The sequence below is a fragment of the Microtus oregoni genome, unplaced genomic scaffold, assembly GCF_018167655.1.
Source record: "Microtus oregoni isolate MIOR12 unplaced genomic scaffold, Mior012 000002F_ref0000024, whole genome shotgun sequence".
Lineage (NCBI taxonomy): Eukaryota > Metazoa > Chordata > Mammalia > Rodentia > Cricetidae > Microtus > Microtus oregoni.
Window position 1 is genome coordinate 68,168,772 of NW_024543061.1, and position 18,514 is coordinate 68,187,285.

At 46.2% G+C, this 18,514-nt stretch overlaps 1 protein-coding gene across 2 annotated transcripts in view; it reads right to left on the minus strand.

Annotated features, from left to right (window-relative positions):
* Tulp3 (TUB like protein 3) overlaps positions 1-17,129 on the minus strand; it is a 38,649-nt gene extending 21,520 nt beyond the window's left edge. The window contains exon 1 of one of the 2 annotated variants that reach the window (XM_041637034.1): positions 17,038-17,129. In XM_041637034.1, the coding sequence (XP_041492968.1) occupies positions 17,038-17,078 (41 nt within the window). In that variant the 5' untranslated portion in view covers positions 17,079-17,129. The remainder of the gene's footprint in view (positions 1-17,037) is intronic. The other variant, XM_041637041.1, reaches the window with a different exon arrangement.
* Positions 17,130-18,514: the final 1,385 nt, after the last annotated feature.

An 18,514-nucleotide genomic window follows, 5' to 3' on the forward strand; every position in this document is an offset into this window, starting at 1 on the left:
TTGCAAATTAAATTTCTAAATAATTACAGACATAGTTTATTAGGAAAGACAAAGACAATCCCAAGAATGGGTGTGGGTTAGTGAGCTAGGGAAAGGCGTAGATGCAAAAGTCAATTATTTTCCCAAATAAAAAAAAACAGTTAAGAGTTACAAAAATAAGACATGTTGATAAATGTTTATTTCCTAACTATGGGCTTGTTGAAGGAGCTGCGGGTCATGTTCCTGCCGCCCGGCTCCTGGCCGCCAGCTAGCTTATGCTCCGAAATAATTACACGGAAACGGTATTCTTTTAAACACTGCTTGGCCCGTTAGCTCTAGCCTCTTACTGGCTAGCTCTCACATCTAGATTAACCCATTTCTAATAATCTGTGTACCACCACAAGGTGGTAGTTTACCGGTACGATCCTAACCTGCGTCTGCCTCGGAGAGGAGAATCATGGCGACTGACTGACTCGGTTTCTTTCTCCCAACATTCTGTTCTGCCTACTCCGCCTAACTTTCTGTCCTATTAAAGGGCCAAGGCAGTCTCTTTATTTAACCAATGAAATTAACACAAAACAGAAGACTCTCCCCCATCATGGGCTGAATAACTTGTCAGTTCCTCTGCCCTTGCTCTGCCAGCTTCTGCTTCCCTGGTGCTGGGATTGAAGGAGTATCCCTCTATGGCCAGCTTGCCCTCGAACACTGCAACCAATTGCACGCAGGGTATTTCCAGGGAGCTGAGAGAAGGTTAACTGTGAAGATATTTGCCCAAGATCAATCAGAGCTAGCTCGCTCGCTGGAAGATCTCTCTCCCTCCTACCGCTGCTGTGGAGTGTTCCCTGACAGACGGCTTGCCTACTGTTTCAGATACTCGATAATCTTGAACAATCTCCACCTCCACCTGTAGGCCACTCTCTCAACATTCCCTGCGAGCTCTCTGGAGCTCACTGCAGCTGAACAGTCATGAGTGATGTCTCCACCAGAGAAGGATGCTGAGGGACACAGCGAGGGTGTAGAGGCTCGGCAAGCCCCCGAGGTCCTGGGGAGAGCAAAGCCACTCCGCAGGAAGGGAACAGGATATGGCTTCTGGAAAGTGAGGAGAGTGAGGACAGCGAGACTCGGCCATGGCTTTCCCAGGAGGGACTGAAGCGAACAGTTCTTTTACCGGTCACAAACACTGCTTGTCAAGCGAGAAGGATTATCCTGGCCACTAACGCAAGAAATGGCTGGGGCCGAGGACAGCAACAAAGCTCAGGAGAGGTAACTCACCTGGTGTGCAAGGGAGGGCTGGTGAGCTGCTATGGGAAAGACAAACTCTAAAATGACTCTTATTACATTCATCTATCTATTGTGTGAGGCAGGAGGATCTCTGTAAGCTAGAGGCCAGCCTAATCTACACAGCAAGTTCTAGGATAGTCAGGCTATGTAGAGATAGACAGAGACCCTGTCTCAAGAAAGAAAAGGAAAAGTAGTGAAGTATGTGAACGTTGTGGCGGCACAAGCCCACACCCAGCCCACTAAGGAGCAGTCTCTATGGTGCAGGTCAACCTCAGCTACACTGCGGCCTCTTGGGGAGGGGACACGGTTATTCTGTACCACGTCTCCATGACCATCAATCAACACATCCGGAAGACATCTGACCCCAGATGAGCAATCAGACTCCCTTGCCTGTGATTCTGATATCAGATCTCGGGGATCCAGTTTAGCACAGGCTCTCTGGGGACACTGAGACACGCCTAAATGAGGCTACGTGGGTCTACAGTCATTAAACAGCAAATGCTGGGGAAAAGAGGCAGGCATTCTGGTCCTGCTCTGTGCTCTCAACTACTATACTAAAACATGTATTAAAGGTGACTGTCACTTTATGCTTCAGTAGTAATCAAGAACACCAAGCCACCTGCCAAAAACTAATAGCCATAGAGGCCAGCAGGATCCCTCTGCTCTAGGGTAAGGGGGCCATGAGGGCAAGTCTAAAGGAAATGAACACTCTAAGAAAGTAAACACAGCTCTTTGTGTGTGTGTGTGCATGCATGCATGTATGTGGTATATGCACTCATGCACGTACATGAACCTGTGCACATTGTATGTGGAGGCCAGAAAACACTGGGTGTCCCGTTCTCTCATTCTCTGCCTTATTCCCATGAGACAGGGTCTCTGAACTATGTAACTATGCTGGCAGTCAGCAAGCCTAGTGATGTGGGATTCCCCTTTGTATGCTGTGAATATGATTGGCTAATGAATAAAGAAAACTGACTTGGCTAATCCTGTCTCCTTTGTATACAATACTGCTGATATAGGCATATGCATGGCCACTCCCAGATTTTTACATGGGTGCCAGGGGATTTGAACTCAGGACCCCTTGCTTGCGCAGCAAGCACTCCAATCCCCTGAGCCACCTCTCCAGCTCTTCAGAATCCAGACCAGGCTGTTGCTCAGGACACAGCAGTTGTCCCCATCCCCAGGCAGACAGAAACTGGCAGGCATCCTCTTAAGACCACCACCTGAATCTTTAGCTAACAGACTTCCAGGTACCTGGCTTCTTACTTCCCCAAGTGAGCACCCTGCGCTGGCAGACTGGACAATCAAACATATCAAAGAACTACAATACACTGACATGTTCTCTTCTCCCCCTTTCCTGTGCCTGCTAGGGAATGAGAGACAGCCTGGCAGCAGGCTCCTGTAACATCTGTAAGAAGGGGCCCCAACTCAGCTGCATGGGCCTGAGTCTCCTCAGAGCCCTGCCATTTCTGTCACCTTTCTGTCCTGATAATAAACTTCTTACCCCCAACAGTCCATCTCAGTGTTACTCTTGAATCCTACACCCTGGATTCTTGCCAGACAAGACTCTTTTGTTTTTGAGACAGGGCTTCTCTGTGTATCTCTGGCTGACTTGGAACTCACTCTGTAGACCAGGTTGGCCTCAAACATACAGAGATCCGCCTGCCTCTGCCTCCCTGAGTGATGGGGTTAAAGGTGTGCGCCACCACTACCCGGCAAGGACAATTTCTTGAACAACACACAGCTAGCTTCATGAATATATGTTTATGACAACACCTGTACACTTGCCCATGGCAGAACTGACAAGACACGCAGACGAGGCTCTAGAAAGATTCCAGGGAATAGGACCCTTGTCAGGCTATACCTTTGACAGAAAAAAAAAAAATGTCTCTCATAAGGTCATGTGTGGTGGCCAAGCTAATGATCCTCCAACAAAAACCCAAACTAAGCAAATAATAGACAAAAGGGTAATCTAGATAAATCCAAGAGGCCAGGAGAGACAGAGGAAGAGGAAGTAGAAGCAGTAATGGGAAGACAAGGGAACCACACAGCATAGATGACAGGGGACAGATCCCTTTCTGGGCCAGACACAGCCCTGGTCTTTGCTTCTTAGGGATCCCTTCTCTTCTATAATTCTGTCAATTATCAATGACATTCTGAATTTCACACCTTGCTAAGGAAAGTTAGAAAACAAAATGTCAAGCAGAAAAGGCCTTTCGAGTCTCCAATCTATGGACACAGAATCCTGTAGCTGAACTAAAGATGCCTAGGAAGAGTCAGGACCTCCTGCCTGAGTTGGCATAGCGACACAAACACAAACAACCAACAGCAGGCCAGTATAAATAACCATGCCTGCTTCCTGCAGCCTCCACATTAAGACTGAACAACACATGCTCCTTGGGGATTGTTTTCTTACTGGAGAAAAAAAAAACAACTAAATTGATGGATAAAATAAACAGAAAAGACAAAAGCAATGTATTCAAATGTGATCTGCCATCTTAACCACCGCAGAACCAGTCTCCCTCAATAGCCAAGCTGTCCCGAGAAATTAGGGTTCCCCTGCCAGGGTCTTTGCTAGGATCCTAAACTTATAGCACAATATTGATTTTATTTTTTGACTTTAACTACATTTTGTATGTATGTATATTTGGGCATACATGCCATGGTGGACATGTGGTGACCAGACACTTTCTCTCTCTCTCTCTTTAGATTTTATTTTATGTGCATTGGTGTTTTGTCCATATTCATGTCTGCATGAGTGTTAGATCCCCTGGAACTGTAGCTATGGACAGCTATTAGCTGCCATGTGGGTGCTGGGAATTGAACCCAGATCCTCTGGAAGACCAGTCAGTGCTCTTAACCACTGAGCCATCTCTCCAGCCCCCAGACACACTTTCCATGGCAGCTCCTAACCACCTATAGCCCCAGTTCCAGGAGATCCAATGCCCTCTTTCAGTCTCTCAAGGTATCAGACATGAATGTGGTGCACATACTTCCATGCAGGCGAAACACACACACCTAACAAAACTATAAAAACAGTCCTTAAAAAACGTCAATCTAGAAACCTAGGAACTAGCAACATGAGTGTCTAAGTCACACGCTTATCTGTTGGGCACCTCACTGACACATGTTCCCTCTATACATTCTAGAAATCTCTCACATAGATGTATTTACAAGTTGAGCACAGTATTGCATACCAGTACTCAGAAGCTGAGGCAGGATCTGAAAGAGTTCAAAGCTAGCCCAGACTACATGGTAAGACCTTGTTGTAAAATACAAACAAACAGGCTGGAGAAATGGCTTGGTAGTTAAGAGCATTGACTGCTCTTCCAGGGCAGAGGACCCAGGTTCAATTCCCAGCACCCACACGGCAGCTCATAACTGTAACTACAGTTCCAGGGAATCTAACACCTTCACGCAGATATGAATGTGGACAAAACACTAATGCACATAAATTGAATGAAACCTTTAAAAACAAAGTCAGTCATGCTAAAAAATAAACACAATAATTTAATAATTGTGTAGTAATGAGGTGAGCAGGCCTGCTTTTCGCCCTGCCCATCTCCCACATGGCTAGTTTAGCCCCGGAAATAATAACACGGAAACTGTATTCTTTTAAACACTGCCTGGCCCATTAGTTTTAACCTATTATTGGTTAGCTCTTATATATTGATTCAACCCATTTCTAATAATCTGTATCGCCACTTGACTGTGGCTTACCGGGATGAGTCTAACGGGCATCCGTCTTGGCGTCTGCCTGACTCTGCTTCTTTCTCCCAGCATTCTGTTCTGTCTACTCCACCTATCTAAGCTGCTGTCCTATCAAAGGCCAAGGCAGTCTCTTTATTTGACCAATGAAAGTAACACATAGATGGAAGACCCACCTACATCAGAATTGCCTTTTGCTTTTGTTTTGTTTTGTTTTGTTGGTTTTTCGAGACAGGGTTTCTCTGTGTAACAGCCCTATCTGTCCTGGAACTGGCATTAGCAGACTAGACTACCTTGAACTCAGAGAGCTCCACCTGCCTCTGTCCCCCCGCCGCATGCTGGATTAAAGGTGTGTGCCACCACCACCCAGCTAATGGTGCTTTTTAATATGAAAATATATTGGAAAAGTTGCTGTATAGGCTGGAAATCGGAAACCCAATGCCATTACTGCTATTAATGACATGAGCTCTGGGACAAGCTCAAGAAGGGCTCTGAGGGGCTGCAGAGATGGCTCCGTGGTTAAGAGCACTTGCTGCTTTTATAGAGGACCCAGGTTCAGGTCCTAACAACCACATGGTGGCTCACAACCACCTGTAATTTCAGTTCCAGAAGACCCAGTGCCCTCTTGCGACCTCTGCAGACACCAGGCACTCACATGGTACACAGACATACATGCGTGCAAAACATCCACACACATAAAACTAAAATACATATTTTTTAAAGGACTTGGAGCAGAGCTCTTCTGGGGAGTAGGTGTGGCTGGTGCCAACACAGGCATCTGGGTGCCCTCGCCTCTCATCCGCATCTTTTATGCCGTGTTTATGCTACAGCTGTGGTGTTAGGAGAAACACTCTGCGCTTCTCTGGGAATTCCTGTTTTCACTACGACAGATCAGCTTCCAAAACAACGATCTGTCAAGCCCTTCGCTGACCCGCACAGCAATCAGAAGACTTGGAATGTTCAAAAGACAAGCAGAATTCAAAAGGGACTCAAACAGCAGGACTCCCTAACCCGACTCAGTCTTGTAAATGGTGCGTGGTGTACAGAGCATAGATCATTTAAATTAATGTTTAAGTCATGCATGTCTTAAATGAGAGAGAGAGAAGGAGAGTAAGAATATAGAAGCTAGAATGAAAACCCTATCAGAAAGAATCTTCTGATTATCTTGACTAATTACAAAAAAAAAAACCAAAACAGTAACTTTAAGAGAGGGTAATGATGTATGCTTTTTGCAGGGTTTTATTTTATGATATTTTTGTTGTTGTTTTGGTTTCGAGACACGGTTTCTCTGTAGCTTTAGACTGTCCCGGTACTAGCTCTTGTAGACCAGGCTGGCCTCGAACTCACAGAGATCCTCCTGCCTCTGCCTCCCGTACTGTCCAACAATAAAAAATACTTTTTAAAAGCAAACTTTGGTTTGACGTGTCAAGCAAACCGTGTACAGGTCTGTTAGCAGTGACGAACTGGAATCTATGACAATGACCCGGAGATGCAGTTAAACTGCCCACTTCCAGGACACCAGCTTCCTCCCTGTCCTCTGGCTTCCTCCTTTGCTTTCTTTGGCCAGTTAAAAGGGTAAGCGTGGCCTTTCAGCCAAGCTGCAGACTCTACCATGTAAGAAATTTCTGCTGCCCCTGGCTGACAGCGTGAGATCGGGAGTTCGTTATCGTGGTAAGTGTGGTTTTTATTATCTTTTTTTTTTTTTCGAGACAGGGTTTCTCCGTAGCTTTTGGTTCCTGTCCTGGAACTAGCTCTTGTAGACCAGGCTAGCCTCGAACTCAGAGATCCGCCTGCCTCTGCCTCCCAAGTGCTGGTATTAAAGGCGTGCGCCACCACCGCCCGGCGTAAGTGTGGTTTTTTTTTTAAATATTTATTTATTTATTTATTTATTATATATACAATATTCTGTCTTGTGTATGTCTGCAGGCCAGAAGAGGGCACCAGACCTCATTACAGATGGTTGTGAGCCATCATGTGGTTGCCAGGAATTGAACTCAGGACCTTTGGAAGAGCAGGCAATGCTCTTAACCACTGAGCCATCTCTCCAGCCCCCGTAAGTGTGGTTTTTAAACATGTTATTAAGTCTAAACTTGGAGTACTGCTAAATAACTCAGAGGCTTTGATTAAACTTGAGAGCTGAACACTAATGACCCCTGGGACCTCCAATGCGCTACCTCTTTCCATTATACCTGAAATTGATTTTCATACAAAATTATACTTTGCTAACCAGAACTCTTAATTTCAGACACTATCACTCAAAATGTTTTTTTTTTTTCCTTTTCTTGTTGAGAGCCATGTACTCACTATGAAGCCATGGCTGGCCTTGAACTTCTGATTCTGCCTCTACCTCTGAAGGATAGGGTTATAGGCAAGCACCACCACATCCATCAAGGTTTCTTTTATTATACACTTATGGTTGTTTTTGTGGCACTCCCCAATCACATCCTGAAGTACACAAACAGTATGCCTAGTTTCATCTAAAAAGTATTAGTTACAAAACTTTGGATATTACAGTATTTACTAACATGCAAATTAACCACACACACACACACACACACACACACACACCCGCTCCCTCGAGACAGGGTTTTTCTGTGTAGCCCTAACTGTCCTGGAACTCACCCGGGCTTTAACCATTTTTTTTAATGAGATAGTATCATCCTATGTTGCTCAGGCTGATCCGGGCTTATATGAACTTCCCTCCTAGAAAATGACCCAATACTTGGAAGGCTGAGGCAGGAGAACTGTTGTGAGTTTGAGGTCAGTTTCATTTTGCTTTCGCAGCCCAAGCAACTGGAATTACAAATGAAATTAAATAAAATTCACCTTGTCCAAATTCTATATTTAGTCAACCTTGGAAAATCATATTTTTATACACATTGAGACTCTAAGAATAATTCTGACAAGAATGAAATACTGTTCCTGAGAAGAGACACATCAAGAACAAATTAGACAATTCAGAGAAGACTCCTTTGACATCGTCCTCCCTCAACAAGGGGAAAATGCCAACATTCTAGGCCCAGCTGTCTTCCCCTCGAGAGGCTGCTCCAATCTGGAGGGAACTTAAGTGAAGCCAGGGATCAAAAATCCATCTCCCAAGAGGCCCATTTAGCCCGGCAGTGGCGGTGCACACCTTTGATCTCGGTGCTTGGGAGGCAGAGGCAGGTGGATCTCTGTCAGTTTGAGGATAGTCTGGTCTACAGAATGAGATCCTGGACAGCCAAGGTTACACAGAAAGACCGTGGATGAGGCAATGAGAAGAGAGAGCTGGCAGCAGACTTTAGCATCCTTATAGCTCCAAGAACACAGCAAGGAATTTATTTAGTGTGGTTCCATTTTGATTTGGCTCACATCTTATACACAGAGCTGGAGAAAAACCAACCAATCAGTTGAATGACCCAAACAAAGAGGTACCTTAGCTTTTTCAAGGGCTCAACATTTTTTTATTTAATTTAATTAATTAATTTATTTTTTGAGATTCGATGTTTGTCAAGTAGTCCACGATGGTCTTGAACTCCTGAGCATCCTGTTTCTACCTCTGGAGTGCTGGGATTACAGGTGTGCATCATCCTACCCCCTTAGAAATGTTAGTAAGTACGCATGACTTGACCCCAAAGTAAGGATGTACTGTCCCCTAGGAACCTATGAATGGCTGGCACTCAGAACCGAAACCCATCTTCCTGTCACCCGATTCTCTCCTCCTGGTTACACTTTCTCTTGTGGGCAGGTTTCCATTCTTTTCTTTCCAGGGTAAAGATGAATGTACATTCTTTTCCCTGATGATGCCAACTACATAGTCCTGGGCTGGGGCAGAGCTGGTACCCAGGATGCCCCAGGCTGGGGGGCTCACCAAATACTTTAACTTTGGATAAAACCGATAATTACTTGTACATGACCAAAATGTTTGATTTCTTAAACAGCTTGCTCTAAAAATAAGTTAAATGTAATCGTATCTGTGCTATCATTTATGTGCACAAGTGACACCCAGAACATCTGCAGCAGCTGGGCATGGTGGCTCATGTGAGGTCCAGTACCCAGGATCTGATGGCAGGGTTGCCACTGAGTTTGAGGCTAAAACTTAAATACCTGCATTATATGCTTTGATAATACATGATAGTATAGGAGCCCACAAAAGTCAAAAGCCTGAATTTTATTTGTTTTTAAATGTTTATTTCCTTTATATTTTAGTCTTTTATAATTTTGTACATTTATAAAACGAATGTATTTTAATGTATCATATCCACCCCTAAATCTCCACACTCCCTAGACTTTTTTTTAAATTTACTTATTATGTATACAACATTCTGCCTCCATGTATGCCCGCATGCCAGAGGAGGGCACCAGATCTCATTTCAGATGGTTGTGAGCTACCATGTGGTTGCTGGGAATTGAACTCAGGACTTCTGAAAGAGCAGCCAGTGCTCTTAACCACTGAGCCATCTCTCCAGCTCCCCTTCCTAGACTCTTTAAAAGAGTATATGTGTGTCCACGGCGACCAGAGAGGATATCGGATTGCCCTGGAGATTAAATTATAGGGTGTTGAGAGTCATTTAATCTGTTGGAGGTCCTCTGGAAGAGGAGTGTTCTTAACCACCGGGCCACCTCTCCATCCCACTTAAATAGCTCAGGCTAAGAAAGAGTGTAATTTGTCTTATTACATTTATTTGCGTGTGCCTGGGGCAGGACACATGTGCCACAGTACACGCATAGAAGTCAGAGGACAAATTATAGGAGTTGGTTCTTTCTTGGGTTCGGAAAATCAAATTCAAGGCTTGACAGTGGGTGCGTTTAGCCACGAGGTGGTCTCATCAGCCCCCAGAACTGTATTTTTGCGGCGTCATTTACTCCTATAATCTTAGGTACGGCATACCCTTCTTTCTTCTGTTGTTGGTCATTCTTACTTAGGTGTCACTGCAGCTGGTCTCACTGTTACCCAGGCTGGACTTAATTTCCTGGGCTACAATGATCTTCTCAGCTCAGCCTCCTGAGCAGCTGACCCTGATGGGAACCAGTAGGCCCAACTGTCTCAGTTCCCGTGCATGAAATGAAGACAATGGCACCTGCCCCACTTTCTTTAAAGCGACGAAGCTGCTATGAAGCCCAAGCACGCACAAGTGTCAACACTCCTGTTGCTTACTTTATCCTGACTGAGCTCCCCTTCTCTGAAATATAGTCTAAGGCCTGGAATGGCGGTGACAGCCTGTGGCGCCTGTACTCCAGAGGCTGAGGTGGAAGGACCTCGAGTCCAGGGCCAGCCGAGGTAAATGGTGATACCTGCTCTAAAACAAAACAAATGCACAGCTGAAGGCTGAGGATGTAGCGCAATCAACAGAACGCTTGCCTAGCACGAATGAAGTCCCAGGTTCAATACCCCTAACCTAAAACCAGGTGTGGGGTGCAGTCTTGTACCTCATCACTCAGCAGGGGGAAGGAGGAGAATGACAAGTCCAAAAGAACTTCAGAATTTCATTCAATCAAAATGTCCCTCCCGGGGCTGGAGAGATGCCTCAGCGGTTAAGAGCTCCAGAGGTCCTGAGTTCAATTACCAGCAACCACCTGGTGGCTCACAACCCTCTGTAATGAGGTCTGGTGCCCTCTTCTGGCCTTCAGGCATACATGCAGACAGAATATTGTATACATAATAAATAAATATATATATATTTTAATAAATGTCCTTCCCGCCGGGCGGTGGTGGCGCACGCCTTTAATCCCAGCACTCGGGAGGCAGAGGCAGGCGGATCTCTGGGAGTTCGAGGCCAGCCTGATCTACAAGAGCTAGTTCCGGGACAGGCACCAAAGCTACAGAGAAACCCTGTCTCAAAAAAAACAACAACAACAAAAAAAAAAGTCCCTCCCTACTTTAGCCTTCAGTTTTCTGCACACAGTGAATCGCCACGAGAAACTCGCACTGTGTTCCAGCAGGAAAACAATCCATCCTCTATCTTCAGTTTTTGTCTAACTTACTGAAATCTATCGGCGCTCTCCCCTGCAAGGCTAATTAATAAATAGCAACGATTTAATTTTTCAGAAGCCTGTGCGAAAATTTCCTATATACTGTTAATGAAAAAAAAGTCTTGAAACTTGTCATTGTAATTCATATGCTAAAGATATATCTTGCAGGGGCTGGAAGGATGGCTCAGTGGTTAAGAGCACTGGCTGCTCTTCCAGAGGACCTGGGTTCAATTCCCAGCACCTACAAGGCAGCTCACTACTGTCTGTAACTCCAGTTCCAGGGGATCTACCATCTTCACACAGACATGCATGCAGAAAAAGCACCAATGTAAATGAAATAAAAACAAATATTTTGGAGGGGGAGGGTTCAAAATAAGGGTTCTCTGTGTAGCCCTGGCTATCCAGGAACTCTATAGACCAGGATAGCCTCAAACTCAGGGATCTCTACCTGCCTCTTCCTCCCGAGTGCTGAGATTAAAGGTGTGTACCCCCACTGCCCAGCTAAAATAACTAAAATAACTAAATCTTTTTGTGAAAAGGGGGGGGGGGGAGTTTATCTTGCAGGACATGGTGGCTAACAAGTGCAATCCCAGGACTGGGGAGGTTGAGACACATGGCTTAAAAGTTTATGATCAGGTCTAGGTCAGGAGGAGGGTGGGAAGAGGAAGTGGAGAATAAACTCAATATCTCAATATAGCCGGGCGGTGGTGGCACACGCCTTTAATCCCAGCACTCGGGAGGCAGAGGCAGGCGGATCTCTGTGAGTTCGAGACCAGCCTGGTCTACAAGAGCTAGTTCCAAGACAGGCTCCAAAACCAAAGAGAAACCCTGTCTCGAAAAACCAAAAAAAAAAAAAAAGAGTAAAAATAAATATAAAAATATTTTTAAAACAAACAAACAAAAAGACATTAGGATTTTTAGCTGGGCGGTGGTGGCGCACGCCTTTAATCCCAGCACTTGGGAAGCAGAGGCAGGCGGATCTCTGTGAGTTCGAGACCAGCCTGATCTACAAGAGCTAGTTCCAGGACAGGCTCCAAAACCACAGAGAAACCCTGTCTCAAAAAACCAAAAAAAAAAAAAAAAAAGACATAAAGAAATAAATGTTAAAAAAAAAAAGAAATAAATGTAGTAACTTTTTAAAAAAGGGGTTACAGATCAGCCTGATCTATACAATGAGATTCCATCGCATATGCGCATGCACACATGCATGCACACACGCACGCAGCATTTAGGGCTGGAGAGATTTAAAAGTACCATGTATATAGCTCTTGCAGAGGTCCCAAGTTCAGTTCTCTTTCCCAGTACCTATATCAGGCTGTAACTTCGGCACCAGGGGGATCTGACTGCTCTGGCCTCCTTAAGAACTTGCACAGACATGTACATAAAAATAAAAAAAAACTTAAAAAAAAGAAATCAAACAAACACCAAAAAGCCCAGGAAGGATGCTTGACAAGGCAGTCAAGATTATGTGGAACAGAAAATTACCCCTGGTGAACCAACTTCCAAGGGACTGTGGCTTGTCAGAGGCCCCAGCTCTCTGGAGGAGCTGGTCTCCAGCAGGGGAACTAAAGGAATTATCTAGGCCCTCCAACCAACCAACACCCAGCTGGACACAGCTCCGCATCCTCCCCAGAGGATTCAATTCAAACATTCTCGCTGCTCTGCTAAGAACAAACATTAACTTGTTCTTTCAATGGGCACCAAGGCCAAGAAAACGGTAGTGTTTGCACAGGAAAGTCTAAGGAGCCAGAAACCGTTCTGCTTAGAGCAAAGGACTCTGGCAAGAAGGAACTTGTTACAGGATATTCTTTCCTGTCTAGGATGGCTGTGCCCTTAGCCATAAACAAACAAACAAACAAACCAACCAACAAAACCTACCTGCCCTGCACGGTAGGCACTGTTGACAAAACTAGGCAAGGCATGGTTTCCAGTCAAGAATATTCAAATTTTCTTTCCATTTTCCTTTCCATCTTATTTTACGTGTATGAGTGTTTTGCCTGTTTCCATGCTCCAAGTGTCTGAGGAGGCCAGAAGGAGGCTTTGGGTCCCTAAGAACTATAGTTATAGATGACTGTGAGCCACTACGTGTGTGCTGGGATCTGAACACAGGTGTTCTGTAAGAGCAACAAGTGCTCTTAATCAGTGAAGTCATCGCTCTAGTCTGGAGAGGGCTCTTTTTAAGTTAGGATCTCACGCAGCCCAAGCTGGCCTTGAATTTGCTAAGTAGCCAAACGTGACCTTGATGAACTCCTGAGCCGGGTGTTTCTGTCTTGTCTCTGTGTGTGTGTAACTATGAATTATGAATACATGTTTGAGTCAGGGTTTCACACTAAACCTGGAGATGGCTGATAGCCAACAGCCCCACGGATCCCACAGCACTGGGTTTCAGGCCACACCAAGCTTTCAGATTTTATTTCTAAAAGGAAATCACATTTGTGGAGAGGGCTAAGCTAGGGTCTCCCTACTGGCCCTGCTCCTTGCTGTAGGCTGCACTGGGTAAACTCGCCAGGGTGGTGCTAAGAGTGACTAGGAGGGAAAGCTGGCGGGCTAACCAACCCAGCTACCACCCAGGGCCAGAACCACACTATGTTATGAGTGTCCAACACTCACCCCACCTGTGATCTGTTGGAGCATGTGAAGGGGACGAACCTACAGATCCAAAACAACGGGACCTCCCCAACACAAGACAACAACAGAACATCCAAGAGGAGCCCCAGGGAGAGCACATTATCGGTGGCAGGTGGCCAAGCAGAAGCCAGAGGCCTGGAGCCAGGTCAATGACTGTAGCCACAAACACTTGCAAATAAAGATGAATGGACTTCAGGGTAAACTGTGACTCAAGGGAACACACTGCAGCTTCCACACAAGATTCTTCTCTCTCTCTATTTCTGTTTTGTTTGTTTGGTTTTTCTCTCTCTGTTTCTGTTTTGTTTATTTTGTTCAGTTTTTCTTTTAAATTTGGTTTTGTTTTGGGATGTGTTACACGGGCAGAGGGCGGATGTGAGGGGACAGGGAAATAAGTGAGATCAGAATACATGCTGTGAAATCCACAAAGAATCATCATAAAAGTAAAAAAAAAAAAAAAAAAGATACGATCTCCCTGTGTAGCCCTGGTTGGCCTGGGGCTCACTATGTAGTCCAAGCTGACTCTAAACTTGCAGCTATGCATAACCATGCCGAGCATACCAACACATACCAACGAGTCTACCTGTGCATATGTACTGCTGGGGTCAAACCTAAGGCCTCTGACACGCCAAGCAAGCGCTCTGACCCTGAGCCACACCACCAACTCCAGCATCACTAGCAAAAAGTTCAGTCAGCCCCAATGCTCGCAACCTGCTACCCCCAGGGAATCAGCAGCACAAACTGTCTCGGCTCAGCAAAGTTCCTGAGTGTGGTTTTACAGTCTACCTCCAGTTTCCAACAGAAGGAGAATAGTTGAAATTCGCTTGTTAATACTCTCTGTTTGTTGAAAGACAAGTCAGCCAAACAGCTACATAAGTCAAAGGGGGAAAAACCACAGGAAAGTTAAAGGTTAGCTGTTACCCATACAACTAAAGGCATTAATACTAGGAGATCTGTATTCAAGTCTTTCATCAAAAGTTTAGGAACTGGAAAGATGGCTCAGCAGTGAAGGTGCTTGACACGCAGACCTGGTGACTAGAGTTTCCTTCCCAGACCCAAAACTGACTTCACAGATTGTCTTTTGACTTCCATATTTATGCTATAACACCCACCACCATTCATTAATAATAATAAATAACTTAAAAAAATAGATATACTATGTAGGTCAGGCTGGCCTGAACTCACAGAGATCTGCCTGCCTCTGCCTCTCACATACGGGGACTAAAAGTATGTGAGCACCATGCCTGCCAATAATAACTAAATTTTTTTTTTTTAAAAAAATGAGTTAAGCCGGGCGGTGGTGGCGCATGCCTTTAATCCCAGCACTTGGGAGGCAGAGGCAGGCGGATCTCTGTGAGTTCGAGACCAGCCTGGTCTACAGAGCTAGTTCCAGGACAGGCTCCAAAGCCACAGAGAAACCCTGTCTCAAAAATAAAAAAAAAAAAAAAAAAAAATGAGTTAAGCTTGAAGCCCTGGCTTCTATCTTTGGTATCCTGGCAGCAGGGAGGTGGGAGCAGAATATTAAGAGTTCAAGGTAAGTCCAAGTTATACAAGACCACCTTGGAAACACAACAAAACAAGAAAGTGTTACACCAGGACAGGACAGGAGTACACCCAGGCCTGGTGATCCATGACCATACGAGCCCCTTGGCAGGCTAGGAAAGAAGGGTTTGGAGTATGGGGCCAGCCTGGATTACTGGATTGCCCTGAGAGTCAGTCTTCTCTCTCTCTCTCTCTCTCTCTCTCTCAATATTAACGACTACCTAAAAGCCAGACGTGCACCCCCTTTTAGCAAGAGATGAGCTAAGAGTGGCAAAAGCTACACTGTCTCCCACCTAGGGCAGAAGAAACCGTGACTCACAGAGTCCCCTTTGATGGCAACTGAAAATTAAAGAGCTGGTTTCTTTGGAAGAAAATATTGGAGAGGAGGGGAAACTTAAAAATTACACCTTTAAGGTTCAAGTGCAGAAGATGAAAAAAAACAGCCGCCACCTGGCCCCAATTTCAGAGTCAAGTCCTTCTTGTTCCCTAAAATCACGAGTCATGGGAAGCTGGGGCAGACAGCCCTAAATGAGTTCAAGGCCAGCCTGGTTTAGATGGAGAGTTCCAGTCTGACCAGAGGCTACATAAGACCTGTCTCAAGACAAAATAAACAAAAAGGCAAAACAACAGAAAGGGATAAAAATAAAACCATAGCCCCATAAAATTTACTTCTCTAAATTCATAAAACTAAATCCTGCCCGCCCCAAGACAGTGTGTTTCACTGTGTAGCCCTAGCTGTCCTGGAACTCACTCTGTAGACCAGCTGGCCGGGAACTAAGAGAGATCCGCCTGCCTCTGGCTCCTGCGTGTTAGGACTAAAAGACCGGCACCACCACCGCCCGGCGTACATCTTAAACAGAGACACTGAATGCCAACTTTAAATAACCAGACCCTATACTTGCAAATATATATTTTTTTGTTGTTCTCAAAATGGGGAGGGTGTAACAGCTATCATGTTTGTAGAATTTACCTGATGAAAGACCAAAACAGCCCAGTCAGAGGTAGAGGATCCGAAGTTCAAAGTCATCCTCATTACCAAGTCTGAGGCGAGCCTAGTCCGCCTGAGATCGACCTTGGAGGAGGGGGGTATTATACTCCAACGTCTTTGTGACTTTTTTTAAAAGATGGTTTCGAATCAGTTAAATACTAGTTTAAACATCAGACTAAATCCTTACACGCCCAGTCTTTATTTGCCGTGGTGATGGGATGGTGAACGAAGAATGTAGTTGAAATGTTTGGTTTCAACCCTCAGACAATGTCAAAGTTTTGAGCCAATGATTTCACACACACACACACACACACACACACACACACACACACACATTAACTTTTCGTTAGCCCAGCTGACGAGAAAGGAACAGTCTGAGACTGCAACCCATTTGATTTCCCAGGCTCACCCTGTGGACCGGGCAAAAAGAGGGGTCTCAGCAGAGAAACAGGGGGCACAAACAAGACGTATGAAGCAGTCTAAACTAAGACGGAGCTTAACTAAGAGAACTATGGAACTCAAAGGAAGAAAGGAAAGCCGGCGGCGGGGGTGGGGGAGCGATAGAAAAAAAAGAAAAGAGCAGTTTTGCATTTTCAGTCCTCGCACTCCGTTCCAGAATTCCGCGTTGACTGCCAAAAGCAACGGCCTTGGAACCAATTAACCATCACCCGCGACCTTCCGCTTCGACTCCCGGGAGGGACCTCGTTCCACCTCAGTTTTGACTCTGCTCCAGAGAGACACGGTAAAGGGCGAACGCACTGCCAGTGAGGAAATCGGAGACCCTGGGGGAGCAGGGCGCGCTGGTTCGGGGCAAACTCCAAGGGAGCGGCACGAGAGTGTGCTGGCGGCGCGGGATGCTCAGCGCCTGCCCAGCTTGGAGACCCGATCCTGGTCCCGGTCCTCGCCTACCCAGCCGGGAGACCCCTCCCCGCCCCTCTGCAGCCCTGGCCCCGGCCCCTGACCTGTCCGGGCGAGGTCCCGGTGCGCAGCGCGCCGCCTCCATACCCGCCCGGCCGGTGGCATCAGAGTCCAGACCCCGACTTGCGGCCGCCAGGCTGGAGAGGATGGAGGAGGTCGGGCCCAGCCCCTGGCAACCACACCCCGCACTGTCGCCGACGCCCATTGGTCCAGTGCCCGCCGCTCCCTTCTCACTGGCTAATGGCGCCAGCCGCGAAGCTGGAGGGTTTCCAGGGGGCGGGAGACACCGGGAGGCGAAGGCGCGTGCGCCGGAGCGGGGTGCACCTCCCACCCCCTCACCCGGGGCTGGGACCCAGCTGACCCTCGGGGTGTCTCCAGCTGCTCCAGTCAGCGGCCGCCTCCACAGAGCCACTCCCAGAGCCGCGCTGTAGCGAGGAGAACACCCAGAGTGGCTGCCAGGGTTGTGGTCCAGGGATTTGTGAACTTCTGCCACCAGAAGCCTCGAAGTCTGACCCGCTCCGGGATGCCCTTCTACACCAGCCCTCTCTCCTAAACGACTGAAGGACCCCTACGTGGGGACTGTCTTCGCATATCCTTATCCCGTAAGGGTGGCTGCTAAACCTGCCCTCTGCAGTGAATTCATGCCTCCAGGCATCAGATCCTGTCTGGTTCTGGTCCCTATAGGACTTTCTGACCAAACCTACTACATGTAGACTTGGTTAGTAAGGCCGAAGTTACCACTTTGATATTGAATCCAAATTTTCACTTTAAAATTTAAAAAAAAAAAAAAGTATTTTATTCAGAGACAAGATCTCACTATAGACTGCCTCTGCCCCCTAGTGCTGGAATTACAGGCATGGGCCACCAAGTCTAAGGCTATTATTTTATGTGTGCGGATGTTTTGCCTTCATGTATGTCTGCATACCATATGCATCCCTGGTGGCCAGGGCTGTCAGAACCTGTGCCTTCTGGACATCTGAGACTCATAACCACTGGGCCACCTCTCCAGGCCCCAGGAATTAACTTTTGAAATCTAGGAAATACAGTACATAAATAGACTAGAGCATTGCACTCCCTTAGTCCCCTCCCTGGATTGCTTCGTTTTTTGCACTTCAAATTCTCACCCATGGCTGCGGGAGAGATGGCTCAGTGGTTAAGAGCACTTGACTACTCTTCCAGAGGTTCTGAGTTCAATTCCCAGCAACCACGTGGTGGCTCACAACCATAGTGGGATCTGATGCCGACTCTGTGCATGAAGACAGCACACATATACATGAATAAATAAATCCAAAAACACCAAGGAATAATATATAAAAAAAAAATTCTCACCCATATAAAGGGTAGCATAAGCTCTGCTTGGCCCAGCAGGGGCTGGGTGTTAAATGAGAAGAGCTGAAAGAGATGCTATGTGTATGGGCAATAGGACCACTGAGGCACTTGTTAGCAGAGGTAATGTTCTACTTTACGTACACACAGTTACTTATAAGAATCCATTATGGGGCTGGAGAAATGACTCAGAGG